This window comes from Limulus polyphemus, unplaced genomic scaffold (genome assembly GCF_000517525.1).
Source record: "Limulus polyphemus unplaced genomic scaffold, Limulus_polyphemus-2.1.2 Scaffold1907, whole genome shotgun sequence".
Lineage (NCBI taxonomy): Eukaryota > Metazoa > Arthropoda > Merostomata > Xiphosura > Limulidae > Limulus > Limulus polyphemus.
In genome coordinates, this window is record NW_013667517.1 from 80,587 (window position 1) to 99,247 (window position 18,661).

An 18,661-nucleotide genomic window follows, 5' to 3' on the forward strand; every position below is an offset into this window, starting at 1 on the left:
AAAACTCGTAACAGTATACATCTATTTGTAATTAAATTTTATTGTTTTATTGCTCTGTGACTGCCCTTTGAACAACTAACTACTATTTATGCCATTATAAGTTGTAAATCACTTGGGGAATGTGCAGCTCACATTACACCATTGAATTATATTACCCACGAGCTACTCCAAGTATGAGCTGCTCGCGTGCATGCCTCATAAAACATTTTTATTATATTATTTGTATAATTATTTTACCTAATCTAATCTTCACTGACCTAAAGAGACCCTTAATTTTCTATTTTAGTTACTTTTATACAAGAAATAAAGTACTTACCCTGGTCTCCTTTTTTTTTGCTGTTGACTGTCGATAACACTTAACCCTACTTTTTTATACTAATGGTAGTGATGCACTAAATAATTTTTATTCAATTAAATAATGCACCAAAGAACATAGAATACTAACATGCAAAAAGCAAATAATGTCCCTTAACTATCACAATTTTTCTGGATTTCTAACTATGTAACAAAACCCATTACAAATTCATCCAAGCTAGTCAATATGTTTCCCATGGGAACAAAGCTTGTACTAAAAGAGGAATTGACAATTCTCTGTTCAGAAAACAATGCAATATAATACGTCATTTGATAGATGAAAACCTTGGCTTTCTATTGTTATAAATAATATATCATTAAACATAAAAAAGAACTGTTAATAAATCCTAAAAGAGAAGATGTGACAGGTGGGTGTAGCAAGAGGGGTCTGACTTTCTATTTGATGGTTCTGTAACCATCCAAGATTAAAGGCTATAAAATTATGGTTTACCTGAGCAATGACAATTTTATAGTGAGTAATTTACGTTAAATTTCATACATAATGGAGGGGTGGTGAATAAATTAGAGAATAGGGGATGCCTAGAGAAAATATGTTACATTTCTTACACCAGGGGAAATTCAGGATTTTTTCAAAATATTGCCTAATAAAATTAAAACATATATACTATTAAAATGTAGATTATTAGCTATGCTTTTATGCTATACTAATTGGTATAACAAACAAAAAGCAGTTTAATTAAATTTTGATAATAACTCACTAAAAGACTGTGACATGTACAGTTAGACTCACCCATTGTCTATATATTGTCACTATAGTCTACATAATTTTGATATGAAACAACTAAACATGCATAATCACACCATTTGAAATATGTATAGAAAATATGAGGGCAATACTTTCAGAACTTACAAAGCCTTTGCATGAGCAGTTCCATAACATAACTACTGGGTTCAACAATAGCCAACAGTTTTCTATGCTACCATGAATGCAAGTGGCTAAAAAACTGTCCTTTACAAAAGCTATATTGATGACACTTTTTTGCTATTTCAACAGTTGAGTCACATTTCCAAATTCCTTTCTTACCTTAATTCCCAACATCCCGATATCAGGTTCACATCTGAACTTGATATTCACATCACTGGGCTTTACACTCAGGACTTCCTGCTTTTTTCCTTTATTTTGTGACAAAGTGTAATGACTTTAGCCTCTGAAGCCATGTAGCAATAAGCTAAGTAGCAGATGATACTAAATATTTACAAAATTTTGGGGAGCCAAGGCACCAGAGCGTTATATATCCTAGAAAGCATTATAACTGATGGTGTTAGAATATGCTAAACCTGAATGTAATTCTTAAGCACGTCTATAAATCCTCTATTGTAATTCATGCTTCAACTCTTTTGACCAATGAAAAATGATACCACAACTTATGAGATTGTAAAAAATTTTATAACCTGTGTCATTTAATATGTTTTTAATAATTATTGACAAGAATTTTGAGACGTTTGTCATACATCTGTTCCTCACAACTTTCACTGGATCATGTCTAATTTAGGCTCCATCTAAACTATTTCTCACACAAAAATAATGAATGTCCTATGAAAAAGTCTTATTTATGTAATTCTAAACAAATGAGCAAAAAGCACACACCATTAAGGTGGATAGTTAAAAGATTTAAAGCACACCTATATGTGATCCTTTCTGATTATCTGCTATTCTTCATTTTGTGATTAGTTTTTGTTTGTCAATTAGCCAGTTAAATGAAGCCTCACATATAAATTTCAGTTTAAGGTAAACATTAAAGCAGACAAAACAATCTAGGATTGAGCCTATTAGTACTAGTATTTTGTCTCCATACTCTCCATCCCCAACCATTAGAGCATTTTTATCATCAGACAGTATAAGTTGCAAAAATCTACCAAACAGTAGCCAATTATCATCCCTGTATGTAATATTAAGAAGAGTAAAACATTACCTGAAGACCAGAGTTGATCATTTGTACCAGAAACAATAGGTAAAGTGAAACACCATCAATCTGTGAAAGAAAGATAACATAGAATATTAAGTAATTTAATTAAGAACAACAGTACTTTTTAATTGAAGCAAAGTTTTTATCAACAAATTCCTTTACATTTTTTTAAATACATTCTTTTTCACAAAAAAAAAACATTGAAAACATTGGCAACATAGCAAATTTTAAGCAATACAACTGTTAAAAACAAAAACTATGAAAAAGGGAGAATTGTGAAATCATGCACATCTGGTTAACCAATACACAATGGATTCTGGAAAACAGAGTTGTTTTTTAATTTTTTTTAACCTTGATTACAGCATTATTTTGTATGTATATATTTTAAAAGGAATGTTCATGTATATGCATCATCTGCAAAAACTGAGATAATGATAAAAAGAAATAAATATCTAAAACACAATTCCAGTCATATAAGTATTTATAAAATATGTATCATACCAATAGCTCCAACAAGTCAGTTAAATCAATAAGGAAAAGTAGATTTTTTCATGCATTCTACAACCTTCATTATCTTACATAGTAATAATAAACAGCTCTCTGTAATATTTTTTATATCTGAAACAAATTACAATAAACACTTTAGTGATATCTATCAATTTAAATACAATATTTAATACAAGTTTACAAACACTAGGTTTTTATACAATATTGATTTAAAGAAATACCTGCAGTTATGTCTAGGTTCATTTATAGAACAATAAAACTCTGGGGGACAGCAAAGAATATGTTTTTCCAATAAATTTCATACTAGAAAGACCAAGATTAAATATAACTATACTAAAAGCCTGCAAACAGTACATAACAGTAAGTATCTGAAACTGATATTATAGAAGTATAAAAAATACTTTTTTGTATTACATACTACTAAACTTATCATACAATGAGTAGATAATACACTAACTAAATTGAAACATAAAAGTAAAAAATACTTTATCCTATAAAATAAACTATTTATAAAAAATAAACATCATAAAGCAATTCCCAAGTAAAGTTCACTGATCACCAGATGTTACCTCATTATTAATGAGAGTTTTTGGATATAATTCCAAAGATATATTATAGGTTAGTTCTAAGTCCATACACTAAGCCATGAATGCTAAATAATCTTCATCAGTGTAAAAATAAAAGACTACACAAAATCAGTACAGATTATAATAAATAATATTAAACTAACTACAGAAAAAGTTTCATTAGTGTTAAGATATCTTAAAAATCAATGAAATGGACAAATTCATATGCAACAATCCACTTCACAAAGAAAATAGTAATGAAGAAAGTGTTGTTGCTTAATTCATAACTCCACAACAAACTAATAAAAAACAACTAGACAAACAAGCTTTAGAAATACAAAGATGATTTCATCAGAACTCTAAAACATGAGACTCCACGTGCAAATAATGCACAACAGGAACAACACAGACAATATGTGAATATAATTCAAGACGTGAAAATGACCAAACAATTATACAGTATCACTATGTATCAGATAATTATAATCGATACAGACCATACATTTCCTAAAAAATATCTATCTATATTATTAAACAACCATGAACAACCACCAAAGTACAATCACTTTGATTACTATATAATACTGAAAAATACTGGTAGTAAGATCTTTTGTTAGAAAATGGAGGCAATATGAAATAAAATAACTAAATTGCTTATGTCATCTAGCATACTTTCCCACTTAGGATTTACTATCCTCAAAAAGCCACTATAAAATACACTATTGTTTGTTTCTCTTCCATACAGAAAGGAGTACTTGCCCAACACTTGCGCTTAAAATTGCCAACACATCTCCAAATTCATTAATTCATTGAATGGATGATAACATTTTCCAGTTGTGCTATGAGATGAGTGTCTCAGAGTTGATTGCTGGTCACATTTTTGTAAATTCCCAAACAAATTATCATCATTGTATATGGGTATATTTACCAAATTATTATTATTACCAAAAATGTTATCACTTGCTTGATCAGATGAGTTCAACAATTCAAATTCAATCATTCTGTTGAAAGCATAATTCAAAATTTCCTCAACATCATAGATTGAGTAGTAAAATAATGAACTTTGTATTCATTCTATTTTCTTAACTGTTCGTAACCAACCACAATGCCACATTTTTATTCTATTTATATTTTTAACAATGCCCATACCACCTGCTATCAGCACAGTATAAACATTGTCTGTTTGCAAATTACTACATAAGGAGTAAAGTTCCGTTTGGCTTGAATTTCGTTTAAACTTTGGAAATTAATGTTCTTAAGGGGGAACCATATTACCCATTACTGTTGGGATATCATATCCTGCAAGGTCTCAACTTATTTTCCTAGATTTAGCTGCATTTGTCATATGTTTAAAGGTTATCAGATAAGTGTCTTATTTTTGATGCTATAAAACAGTCATGAATTGTTCCATCCTGATAATCCAATATTCCTAAAAGATATCAATAAGATGCCCACCTTCTTTTCTAAAAATCATACAAATTGGTAGAAACTCTTTACTAGAGTGAGGCATACAATTATAGACATAGATTAATTGAGGTAAGAATAGTACACCTTTTTATTTTTCTGGGGGTAGAATTTTCAGATGATTGTGGTTTGTGTGGTTGACTCTTCCACATTGACCACAAGTCTCAAGGTGCCATAGAGTGGTTGTAGATTTTTATTTTTCTGTAACACATAATTCAGCTACATCTTTAGCTTTAGCTCAACCTCAGTCAGAATGTAACCAATAGGGAATACAGTATCTAAAGAACCAATTCATAATTAAGAACTACATCACATTTGTGACTTATTTAGGTTTCTTATAGAATACTCTTCTGTAAATTTACTAAAAAATATATATGTAAGAATCAAAATGTTTTCAATACCATCTGTAGATTTTTCATAAACAGTAAAATCCATGGCAAGAATTTCTTAAAGCTTAGAAATGGGGCAAACACCCCAATTGTTGGTTTTACCTTTGGTTGAGAAGCTTTAATGATCAAGCATCTATCACAACATTCACACCAATTCTCGATATCAGCTGTCATAAAAGTTCAATAACAATGCTTTATTATGAATACCAGTAAACTTTGATGCTTTGATGTCAGCATGGTCATGAAAAGAATTTGAAACATACTTTCAAATTTTCTGGTAAAACTAGCTTAAAAAAAAACATTTCATTTAAATCCTGAAATTTACAACGGAATGTACAATCCCTCATTTTTAATCTATCCCATCACTGTAGTACTTTTCTGACCACTCTAAATTTACTATAAAGCTCTATGCTAAAAGGTCTTTATCCCATTTTTATGTGTTTGCTTAATCATCAGATTTTCATTCTGAAATTGGCTTAGTTCTTTTTTGGAATATTCCAGGAACAATGAAGATATCCCAGTTAAATCTTCCAACATAAACTGAGTTCATTCTGACAGTAAAAATGGAGTTCATAATAGAAAGCATTAGATCATAAGAAACTGATGTTTAAAATAATGTATGGGTCCAAAGATGAAATAGCAACATTATATATTGATTGCAGTTGATAAATAAACCTCAGACAATGCATAGGTCCAAACAAGAAATAATAGGTACTTGAGGTGCCTGCTGATAATAATCAAATGCGTAAAACATGATGCACAGTGACAAATAAGAATTGATAGCATAATGTAATGACTGGTATAATAAATATCTAAGTCTAAAACATAATGCACAGATCCAAACAAGAAATAATAATATCCAATGGTGCCAGCTGATAATAAACAAACCTAAAACATAATACACAGTTCCAAACAGGAGTTAATATCATGTAATAACTGGTACAGAAATATCTAAACCAAAAACCTAATGCAAAGATCCAAACAAGGCACAGTAGTATCTGTACTGATAGCTATTAATATCTGAGCTTAAAAGTTAACATTTTCTTAAACTGAAAATTTATTTCCAATAATACTTACCTCCGCTGACACTATAGCTATTTCTTGATCTACAGGGTTTCCTCTCTTTGCCCATCTAAGCATTGAAAATGCTTGCTCTAGTCTTTTATACCACACTCAAATGCCCTTGGCAAATTCTATTTTGCAAATTTCTCCACCAACTTCAATGCACCCTTTATCTAGGTACCATATATAAGTATTATTATCATTCAGATAATATAATCACTTTTTTGAGAGATAAATTGGCTTTTAGTAGGGAGGTAGGGTGGAAGAGTGTCAGCGGAGGTAAGTATAATTGCAAATACATTTTCAGTTTAGGAAAATATTAACTTCCAAAACATACTTACCTCCACTGACACTATAGCTAGAATCCTACATTGAGGAGATGGAGGGGGCCAGTGCAGGCATGAAACAAACAGAAAGCATCTGTATAGAACAGAAGTGTACCAAGATAAAGATGGTGCAAGAGTGGGGGAGCCGCACTACATCCAGAACGGGTATGCTCTTCACCAGGAACTCAGTTCCTATATCAAAGGTGGAATAGAATACGTGTAATCATCAGTATAGACCAGCCCTAACCAGATAGCCAAGGTTACACAACTCAGGGTTGGAATTAAGGGGGTCATGGTACCTATATCCCACGTTGGTAGCTAGAGCTATTTGACTGCAATGTTATATATACTTTTGATTGGATCCAAACCTGTAGCCATAAAGTGATGCATTTCATACCACCGGAATCACGATGAGAAAGTAAGTCACACCGAAGTGGACAAACTTTCTCCTCTACCTGAAGAAGTCCAAAGGCTCGGAATAACAGTATCGTGTATGTCCTACTCAACCAAAGGAACAGAACTCATCTGGTCTGGAATTATGAACATTCATCCTCACTCCCCAACCAAGTGGGCAAGGAGTATTCCACTTGTCCCTGGAATTATGGAAAAGACATGGAACCTGTGCTCAACCAAGGTCCTAGGATGGGACCACATTACATTCAGATAGATAGTTGACCTCCTTCCATGATCAATATATGAAACCAACATTGATAAAAGAGAAGGGCCATGCACCCCGCCAACCAGATAGCTTCGTGTCAAATCTGAACTAGAACTATGAGTAGGCTCCCGTGGAGGCTGGTACCACTCCTACTGAAATCTGGGAAAAACATCCAGGGACCCAAGTAGGAGGACCCTCAACTTCACCCTCTTCTCCGAGAGTAGAGGAACATATTCAAACACTCTGGAGGAAAAGCCTCTGTCTGCCATCCCAGTGACTGGAAACTGGGGTGGTAAAAACTCCCAGGCTCCACCAGTAGAGTCTTGAGGGGGGGATAATATACATCCAAGTTCCCTACATTTTTAAAAGCAAACTGATCCTGATTTATTCAACCTGACAATCGGCAGGGATGGGCAGGATCCCCTTTAGCTTTACTCATGATAGTCCATGAATGGTAGTCCATAATAATAGGGTAATAACATCCGGTAGGTGCCTTGATGGTCTTATGGAACACCCTATTTCGACAGAGCCTGTTGCAGCCTGAAGTAATTATAGTGTAAGTGGTTGCTAGTGCAGAATTGAAAATAGAAAGCATACCTGCCTGGGCAACACTCGCCACAGAGTGGGATCCAGTGAAAAAATAAAGGGACCCTGAAAAAAAAAAAAAGTGGTTAAAATAGCTACAGAGGTTAGTCAAAAACCCTCAGAAGAGGAAACTGCCAAATCATGTAAGAAATGAGATAGGAAAGTATTAGGAGTAATCCATATACCAGACCACACAATGTTTTCCACAGGGCAATTCAACTGGGCAGCTATTGACAGAGATATGACAAATCTGATGAGATGTGACATGCAAAAGATTCCTCTCCTGTAATGATAATCCATTATAGGCCATGTGAATCAATTTACGAAGCCACCTTGTTAGGGTAGTGGGAGATAAGTAATGAGAAAACAAGGATTCCAATGAATGAACAATCAATTCCTACTACCTCGAAATGAGTTAGTACGAGCTACACAACACATGAGGGCTCTAACAGGACATAACAAAAGTCAGGATTGGAAAGGTCATAAAAGTGAGAAATGGCTGGCAAATGGACTGGTGATAAGGATCTTTCCCCTTCCCTAGCTGTCAGAGTCTTGGACATAAAGGATCTATTGGGGTAAAGCAGGACAAATGTGGAATGATAAAGAGTCCAAAGCACAGGAATTGCAAACAACTCCAACCAATAACAATAAAAAATACAATTTAAGAGGAAGGTGAAACACAGAGCATGAAGCTAAGGGCTCAAAATGAGGATGAGACAATACATGTAAAACAGTTGCAAAATCCCAACTTGGTAATTGAAAACAGCATTTGGGTCAAAGAATACAAATGGTTTTAAGTAGACCTGATAGTACTGAGGATTCAAAAAACCTTCTGATATTTGGAATACCGAAAATAATGGGTAAGGATGCCTTATATAAAGCAACTGTAAAAGAAGCAAGACCCCTCTCAAATACCCAAGTCATATGGTAGATACTTTAGGAAGAAGAGGAGTGAAATTCCTTTTAAGACACCACTGTTCCCTTTCTGTTGTTAAATACAGAGAAATTGTAGAAGTTAAACCCTTAAGTTGGACAAAGGACTGCATAACTTCACAGCATGAAAATTAAGTTTTCAAACACTTAGGTGGAGAATTTCTGATCAAGGCTGTCTCAGAGACTGCCAATATGGAAGAGGAAGATGGAGTACATACTTACAAATACTGAAGAAGCAGAAACCACATTTTAACTGACCAATATGGTGCAACCAAGATAACTTGATAGGGAGGGGAATGAACATTAATCAGAAACCAGGGCAATAGCTAAATTGGGAGGAAAGGCATACAGGTGTAAACTTGTCCAGTCCTGACCGAACCCATCTACTGCCAATACTTGAGGATGAAGTATGAGAGCAAATCCACTAAAAAACCTAGCGATGCATCATCCATTCTGTCAGAAGAATCCAGTTGGATCGAGACAAGTGATCTGCAATTAAATTCATCACTCTTGGAACATGACATACTAAAAGACTGATACAATAGGAATGAGCCCAGTAGAGGGGATTCAAAGTATGAAAACAAGGTCTTGAGAATTTGTGCCTCCTTGACAAGAAATCTGAGATATCACTGTGTAATTGTCTGAATGTAACATAACAATATTTCTCTTCAAGAGAGACAGACCTTGAACTATTGCCCAGTGTACTGTAAGGAGTTCGAGAACAATGATATGAAGGGTAGACTCGACTCCCATCCAAATACCCTAGTACTCCTGACCCTAAAGATAAATTGCCCATCCCTGAAGAGATGCATCTGTGAACATGAACAGATGGATCTTGAGACAAGGTGGTGGAATGACCGATCCAACCACCATTCGCAATCAATGATGTTGCTCCTGAGTAATGAGAAAGGATGATCCAAAGGATTGGAAAGCATGATTCATCGATCGTGCAGTGATCACTGAAGGGATCCCATATCAGCTCATCCCAAAGGAATGAGAGACTCGATGGATGCCCACATCTCCAATAGAAAGAGAGAACCATCTGTGTAGTAGGATATGGTTGAGCACAAACTAAAAGTATTGAAAAACACACCCAGATGGATGAGATATTGTTGTGTAGGTGACAGAATAGATTTCTCCAAGTCTGATAAAGAAGTCTGCTTTTGTGGCTTCTGAAAATGTCGTTCTGCTACTTGATGGGATGCTACCAGAAGAATCCAGTCATCCATATAATCATGTGTGTACAGGTTTAAAGAATGTAAATGACAAGAAAAAGCTCCAACAACTCTGGAGAAGACATAAGGTGCTGATGCAAGACCAAAAGGTAGAGCCCTGAAATGCAGAACCTGACCCTTGTGCATAACTCTGAGAAACCTATGGGAAGATTATGCTATGGGAATATGGAGATAAGCATTGGTAACATCAAACTTGGTCATTCAGAGCCCTAGCGCAAAGTGCCATTACAGGTTGAGAAAGGATTCCATAGTAAATTGAGGAGGATCTAAAATTGGTTGAGTTGAAACCGATCAATGATTTGATGCCAATTTCCTGTCTTCATGCATACAACAAATAAATAGGAATCAAATCCCAGAAGAACTGGATCAACCTTCAACTACTGCCCTTTTGACTAACAACTCTCTAACAGCCTGGGAACGAAGCTCTACCCGTTTTGAATATGTTGGTGGTGACAAGGCAACCGGTTGTGCAGATAAAGGTGGAGGTAATGTAAATTGAATGACTAACCCTAAATTCAGAGCATGGAATACCCATGGATCCCTGATGAAAGAATTCCATATGATCAGAAAGTGATGTAAACATGGTCTCACTTCTCCCCTGCCCACGGTATGGAAACCTACGCTGTTGTTGACTGTCAATCTGAACCAAAAATCCTTGAGAATACGGACAGACTCAATTATGAGAATCAACAGACCTGGGAATCGAGGAGAGGTTCGGGAAAAACCAAGAGCCGACACTCCCAAATAAGCGCCAGAACGATAAAGAAGAATGTAAACAAACTGAAACAAATCATGATTCTAACGTCTCTGGAACTCCAGCAAACAACCTGGGATGAAGAAAAGGAGCTTCCCATAACTCCCCATGGGCAAAAGATGATAAACAAACACTTTTTAACAAAGAATTGCTACCCAATAAATCTCAACAACAAACCAACCAGGAAACTAGAGAAAGAAGTGAAGAAATCCTCAAATTGCCGAGTCCAACGAGTCTAGGCTTCTAACAAAACTTGGATCGAAGATGAATACCTCAGGACAGTCGTAAGAGTAAAATTAACCCGAGAAAATTGAGATCTGTTCAAAGTGATCACAGGTTCCAATTGAGATCCCCATTGGTCCAAAAGGGGTCCATTAATTGAGAATGTAAATATACCTCCTTCTGCCTGTGATAAGCCAAAGCATGCTGTTCTGATAAATGTGTGGGACCAGTCATAGATATCCCATCATGTAACTGAGTGGCAAATCTCCCAGCATGAACAGCAATATCAGGAGAAAGAGGGAAAAACGAAGTAGTTACTGCTGTCCTTGCTGACAACAAGGAATGGAGAGAGTCAAATGCAATAGGAGAGACCCCCAAAACCTTACTAACCCGAGTAACCAACTGAAGAAAAAGGGGCTGGAGGAGACTGATCAAGATGATACTATGTTGAGGCTGACCTAGTAAAAGAAGGAGCCAGTAAAACTAGTCTAAATTCTTCTCAGCTGGTCCAGGTCATTTGCAAAACCCACGTCAGAACCCCAAAGAGACACCCTCAGTTCGTATATATGTGTCTATCTCACCATGGATCATATCACATACAGCCTCGACTGAGAGCGACCCCTCCCCTGGTCATTGACAAATACCAGAAAACAGAGGAGGAAGAAGAGAGGTCTGAATGGCCTCTGCAATAGAAACATTAACTTTGGAATTCATAACTGTCGGTATGTGGATTTTTATTTTTATTATTAAAGTAATTTATAAATATACGAAGATATAACCGTAGTAACGCAAACCACATTCAAATTCACAACATAAATTGTGAATAATCACAACACTCCTATTTATAGAAACCCCTGCTGAATGCTTTGTCATGAAAAAGTGATTATATTATCTGAATGAGGTACTTATATACAGTACCTAGATAGAGGTTGAAGTTGGTGCAATCTAATGGGGTATAAAAGACTGGAGCAAGCATTTTAAATGCTTAGATGGGCAAAGAGTGGAAACACTGGAGATCGAAAAATAGCTATAGTGTCAGTGAAGGTAAATATGTTTTGGAATATAAAGCATAGTATAAAAAGAATTAAAAAAATCTTGCCTACTGATACTATCTAAAAGTAAAACATAATACAAAACCTCAAGTAAAAATCATTACTATCTTGTATTAACTCATGTTAATAAATAAATCTAAAACTTAGTGAACTGGTTTAAACAATAATTAGTAATATCATGTACTATCTGCTGTGAATAACTAAACCTGAAACCTAATGAACTGATCTTAAACAAGAAGTAGTATCAGTTGTTAAAATGGGATTTTGTTAAATATGGAACTCCCTTTTTTAATTGACCTTGACATTCCAATCAGAAGACCAGCTTGAATCCTCAAAAGTGAGAACTCTGTTCCAGACCATTCCACCCCAATTAACACCTGAGTACTATTATGTACTTTCTACTGTAAATAATTAAAACCTAATGAACTGGTCTAAACAATGATTAGTAGTATCATGTACCATCTGCTGTTAATAGCTAAATCTAAAATATTATGTATAATTCCAAACAAAAAATAGTTGTATATTATTGTGAGTGTTTTATAATAACTAAAGCTACAGAAATAATTAGTAGTATTATGAACTGACTGCTGTTAATAACTAAATTTAAGATATAATGCACAGGTCCTAACAAGAATTTGTATATTCTAGTGACTGTTGTTAATATATACAAGCCTAAATCAAATTTTAATTATCCTGTAGTGACTGTTAGTAACACTTTTGCAACGAGTGCCCCTTTAAACCCCTTTCTGTACGACTTTTACTATCAGTGTATGTGAATGAAATTAATATTATATGTTATGAATTGAATTTTCATTTTATCTAAATTTTAAGTCCTTTATTTCAAAAGAAACCTTTAAAAACAACTTAAAACTTCAAATGTATTGTCACTTGACAAACGAGCTATAAAAATTCTCTAATTTGGCTCTCTGTATCATGCAATGACAGTTCTGTAGATGTATATCTAGACTATAAGATGCTTACATAACCTTTTGACTTGTACATTTCAAAGTTCTCTGAATAAATGCAGTTGAAGTAAGTAATACATTTTTTCAACCCCTGACACATGCCACATTATCCTTCAACAGATTTATTTGAGCTTTATAGCCTACATGTAGATGTTACATACAAATGTCTATAGTGATTAAAAAAAAAGAACTCATTTTACACTATAGTCAAACAACAGTTATTTTGAAATTGGTGCACAGTTGTCGTCACAGAGTACATGTAACTGACTGTAGTATTGTTGGCTGCTTGATTGACTATTGTATTTATGGTTGTTTCTTACCTAAATACGTTATAGTTAGATACAGTTTCAATTGTATTTAGGTCTTACTTTTATATTTTAGTTAATTATGTATTAGTTCAGTTTTAAAATGCCTCATTGAAATGTTTAAACATTTTTAAAACACACATCATACTTTGCATCAGTTACCAAGGCTTATGATATTATGCAGTGCCTGAAATTTGCCAAAGGGTTGTGCATGTTTGTCAGAGATACTGTGATATGCCTCAAGGGCACCATTGACTTGTGTCTAGATTAATGATAAGTGGTAAAGAACAAGAAAGGAAAATAAAACATTGAAAATTAATTATATGTGAAAAGGAAAAGACCTGAAATTACAACTCTAACAAAAGGAAAATCTTTAAAGATATTCTACAAAAAATTAAAAGGTATGAAATTTTTTTTCTATTTCCTAATCTTAGTTACTTCTTTACACTGTATATTGATGATAATATTTAGTTAGTGATGTAGTAAAGAAAATGAGAAATAAAATATATAAACATTTACCTTAAAAAAACTTTTGATATTCTTTTAGGAGGCTCTAGAGATTATTCAAATAAAATATGATAACTATAAGATGAAGAAAAGCATTTTTATACTTAAAATAAAAAATCACCATGCACTCGATTTGTTAAGAGTTTGAGTGCAAGTAACTACAATAAATAAATAAATTTTTAGCAAAAATACTTAATCATAATAATGTCATTCTTTGTGTACAAGATACTTACAATCGTTGACAAAATCTTACCAGTTTTTGAGAGGATATATTAAGTAATCTCAGAGTTACTGTATGTATTGTTGTAGAAGTGAAATTCGTGACTTGATTTCTGCAAATTACACAAGCCCAAATGAGAAAAGGATTAATAATTAAACGTAAAATATAATGCACTAGTGTTATTTTTGTTTGCTGTTAAAAACTAAACCTTAATCATAATACACACAGACACAAACAATAAGTATACTCTATACTGAATACTGTTAACAACTACACATAAAACATACAGGCCCAAGCACGAATTAGTATACTTTTACACTACTTACTTGTAAGTGTCCATATTCATCACTAGTGACAACTGGCTGGCCTGTATGTAGGTTAAGTTTGCTATGCAATGCATGTTTAGGACATTGGTTCATCTTAAAGCATTCCATCTACAGAAAAACAAATTTCTTATAATAAAAAAAAAGCATTAGACATAACACAACAGTTACAAGTCTTTCACATTACCAGATCATAACACAATTATATATCAGAAAAAATAACATATAGCTGTCTACACTTTTTACCTGTAATGAAAATATATTAAGACAGGAGTCCCTCTTAGATATGACCAACCTCTCTGCCATTATAAAAAAAAAGTTGTAAATGACAGGAAGTCGTTATTCAAAGGATCAAAAGCCGAATAACAAACGCCTGAGTTCAAGCTATGCCAGTCACTACTACCAAGACTTGAGCATAATGGTATATATATATATATATATATATATATATAAAGTATAGGCAGTCAGATGACATAGCAAACTGGTATAATATTAATAATAGTTGTGATGGATAACAGTTCAACAAAAACAACTTAAAATTGTTTTGTTTATGTTTTATGCAAAATAATTTATTCATTGATCACATTTATTTAATAAAACATTACATATCTATTTCATAAAACATACGTCCATCACATTTTTATTTCATACATGTAAAATATTACAAATTGACACTAAATTTATTTCATAAAACAATTGTCCATCTTTCTTTGTTTTGCACATTTAACAGAGTCACTTTGAATGTTCATGAGTCCAGCAGATATGATATTAAGGAGTTTTTTGTTGTTCATTTTCAGTGCATGAAAGTGAGGTTAGGTTTTTCATTTTTGCTTTTCTTGAAGCATTGTGAGATGAAATCTATTTTTGTACAAAAATGTAAGTGAATTATTCTTCAATATGCTTCATATTTATACAGCAATCCACAGATTAACTACTCACTGAGAGAATTACCCACATCATGCATCATCTCATATCTCAAGAAAACACTCATTCTGACTGCTGATTGGCTGGTGAGTGTTTTCCCAGCTTGCGTCTTGGTCTCATTTTCATGTTCTTTAGACATGCTTCATGATAAAGAAGATGTGCCAAGAGAGACCACATGAGTGGGACAGGATCTTGCAGGCAGTATTATTCGCTTATCAAGAAGTCTCACAAGCAAGTACAGGATTTTCACCCGTAGAGTTACTGTATGGAAGAACAATACGAGGTCCAATGCAAATATTGAAAGAGCTATGGATAGGAGAAAAAGAGTCAGAAGTTATAATTTTCATAAACTGAAAATGTATTTCCATACAAACTTACCTCTGCTGACACTAATAGCTATTTCTTGATCTTCATCTTTGCAATCTAACGTTGTGTTCACTTGCTCCAGTCTTTATATACCCCACTCAAATGCATTGTATGCACACAATAAGATCACTTTTTCGCAACTTACCTCATTCCAGTCACTAACACCAGTTCTTAGTGTGTAGGAAGGGATGGAGAGTTTTAGTTTTTAACTCTGATTTTAAGTTCTCAAGGTTCAACCAGTTAACATTTGGACCATTCATCCCTATTTGCAAAAGATGACTAGGATTAAACTCTTTTTGACAGCTGTAAGAAATGACTTAAGAGATCACTAGCCCAAGAAATTAGGCTGAGAAATGCAAAAACTGAGCATCACAAGATTTTGTTCTGAGTCAAAATACTGAAGGTACACATACATCATGTTGGTCCTTTTTGTGTTTAATCATTTAAGGATTTGTTGTACAAAGAGCAGAAAGCCTGTATCTTTTCCAAGCTTTTGATACAAATTTCACTTGATATATGAGGCCAATCCAAAACAAGCCTCATATGCACATTTTTTCTCTCCACAAGAAAATATGGATGCAATTTTACTATCTCGGAACATCTTTTTAAACAGTTCTTTTCTGTTTTCACAGCTTTTGTAACTGTGTCAGCAAATAATGGTCAGGACACACAAAACTTCAGCTTCCTACTCATCTTCTTTCGAAACATAAAATCCAGTCTGCCCTGTAATGAATAAACTGCATAATGAGGTGCTGATACCTAAATGAAAAGAAGTGAATCATCCAAAGGCTAATTGCAAAATAATGCAACTTTATGAAATTATATTGTAAATTTAAATCAATGAAATTTGGCCCATTCTCTTTAATAATAAATTTAACTTAGGAATATTATTCACTTACTTGCTTGATTACGGCATCGTGTTAATTTGTTCTATTTGGTGTCAGCCTAGATTCAGACAATAATAAACTGCATGTGGTTGGCAAAGCTGCTGTTGATGAGTGCAATTTATGCAAGTTAGCCTCATGCATTTCCCCTTTTATATGACTAATCACCATGGACTCATCCATATTGCCAACATCGAACTTTTTATGGCACACATTACAACAAGCTTCTTGGCAATGAGCACCCGTAACAAGCCATTCCTTCTTACTCCTCCTTCAGAAGCTATGCATTGTTAAATATACATTTGCACAGCATTCTTTACTTAAATTCACATTCAATTCATTACCAAAGAACATAAAAATAATGATGGAAAAACAGATGAATGGTGGTTACATAATTGCTTGAATGGCAAGGTTCAGACATTGATAGCCTCATTCAACCTTGTACTGCTGAAGTAATTCAAGTTTCTATTCACACATGCATGTGTGCAGCATATGCTCATCACTAAGGGAAAACACAAAGAACTAATTTAGGAGATCATCACCATCAGATATTAGAGGATGTAATCATCAAAGAAACCAATTAGGTAAAACACTGGTTTATAATACTGAGAGGAGAAAATTTTCACTTTCCATGACTTTTCCAAAACCCTGGAGTCAATTTTAATTTTTACAAAACTTTCCAGGCCCTGGAAATTGCTTCTACAACTTTACAAGACTTTCCAAAACCTATATAAACCTTGCAGAGAAAAATATTTGCAAGAGTCCAACTTAGAGGAGATCTCATCACCACTCCTTCTATCTAGTCATAAAAATGACCATTAAAAACAAAGTGATTGTCCTTGAGGAACAAGTTAAGAGCCGCTTGAATTTTTTGTTGGTTAGAGTTATAACTGTTAATAATTATTTTAATTGTTTCCTCAAGAGGGATGTTAGTGAATAAGGACTGAATATCAAATCTGGCCATAACAAATTGGTTTGCATTAGGAAATTTATATACTTCTTAAGCAAAGGAAAAAGTCTTCAATAGTTAATTCATTCTCAGTTAGTGAGCTTAATGCAGGTACAAGATATTTAGCAAGCTTGTAAGCATGGGAACTGAGAGTAAATAGAATAGGTCGGGGGGATAAACCATTTTTGAGTATTTTCAGTTAACCATATACAAGTCTGGGGCAGGAACCTGTAGGATAAAGTTCTGCACAAGTAGCTTCGGAGATGAGATTACAAATTTTTTAAATATCTTAAAAGTCCATGTTTTTAACACTTATTATAAAACTTCATTTTCCACCTCATGAATACATTACTGTTTCTTTTATTCAATAAAATATGGACAGTTTTAGTGAGTGGGCTAATGTAAAAAAATTAAATTGAATACAGAAATATGAAGTTACACACTTTGGGATGAAAAGTTGGAAATAATTTAATAAAGATGATGTGAAAAAAATAAAGCATAATTACTGAAAAATCTACAGCTGAGTGTTTATCTATAGTGAACAAAATGTAACATACTTCTGAAATCTACTTACAGGAGTAAGAAGACTCCATCAGAATTCAGAATAAAAAAAGATGCTAAAAAATGGCAGAGATGGGCTAATAAAAATGATTCCTGAATTAAAAATCTTAATTCGTGAAAGAGGCTTAAAAATTTAGACTTGTATTTTCTGGGGCAAAGAACAACAATAGGTGATTTCACTTATGTGTTTGAAATCCAGAGGGGTTTGTATAACCTACCATGGGTGGACTATCTTAGTGGCAGAATGAAGAAGTTGAAATTGCATAAGTTCAATATTAGATATAATTCAAGTACACACAGATTTATATTTAATTTTTTTTCAAAATTAATTTTTTCAGGTTGAATTAATAACTTCTGGAATGATTTGCCTGATAATGTGGTGGATTGTTAATCTCTTTTAAACATCTGTTGGATAGTAACATGGATACAAAAAGCTACATTCAGTTTAGTTTCTGATGTTTACTAGATTTTTGAGAATGTAATGTCAACTTTTACAGGCTGAAGGACATTCATTCACCTCACCATTTGTTATGCCCTTAAATTACTGAAAATTCATAAGCTATTTTATACATTGCTTACAAACAAATTTTGTGTTAAAGTTTCTGATAACCTTTGAAACTGA

At 33.6% G+C, this 18,661-nt stretch overlaps 1 protein-coding gene across 1 annotated transcript in view; it reads right to left on the bottom strand.

Annotated features, from left to right (window-relative positions):
• The window catches only part of LOC106465318 (probable phosphorylase b kinase regulatory subunit beta), a gene marked incomplete at its 3' end in the record, with an annotated part of 111,811 nt that overhangs the window by 80,559 nt on the left and 12,591 nt on the right, over positions 1–18,661 (bottom strand). Inside the window, exons 5-6 of the mRNA XM_022393186.1 lie at positions 14,359–14,466; positions 2,289–2,348 (exon numbers count right to left, since the gene is read on the bottom strand). Coding sequence (XP_022248894.1) covers positions 2,289–2,348; positions 14,359–14,466 — 168 coding nt within the window. The remainder of the gene's footprint in view (positions 1–2,288; positions 2,349–14,358; positions 14,467–18,661) is intronic.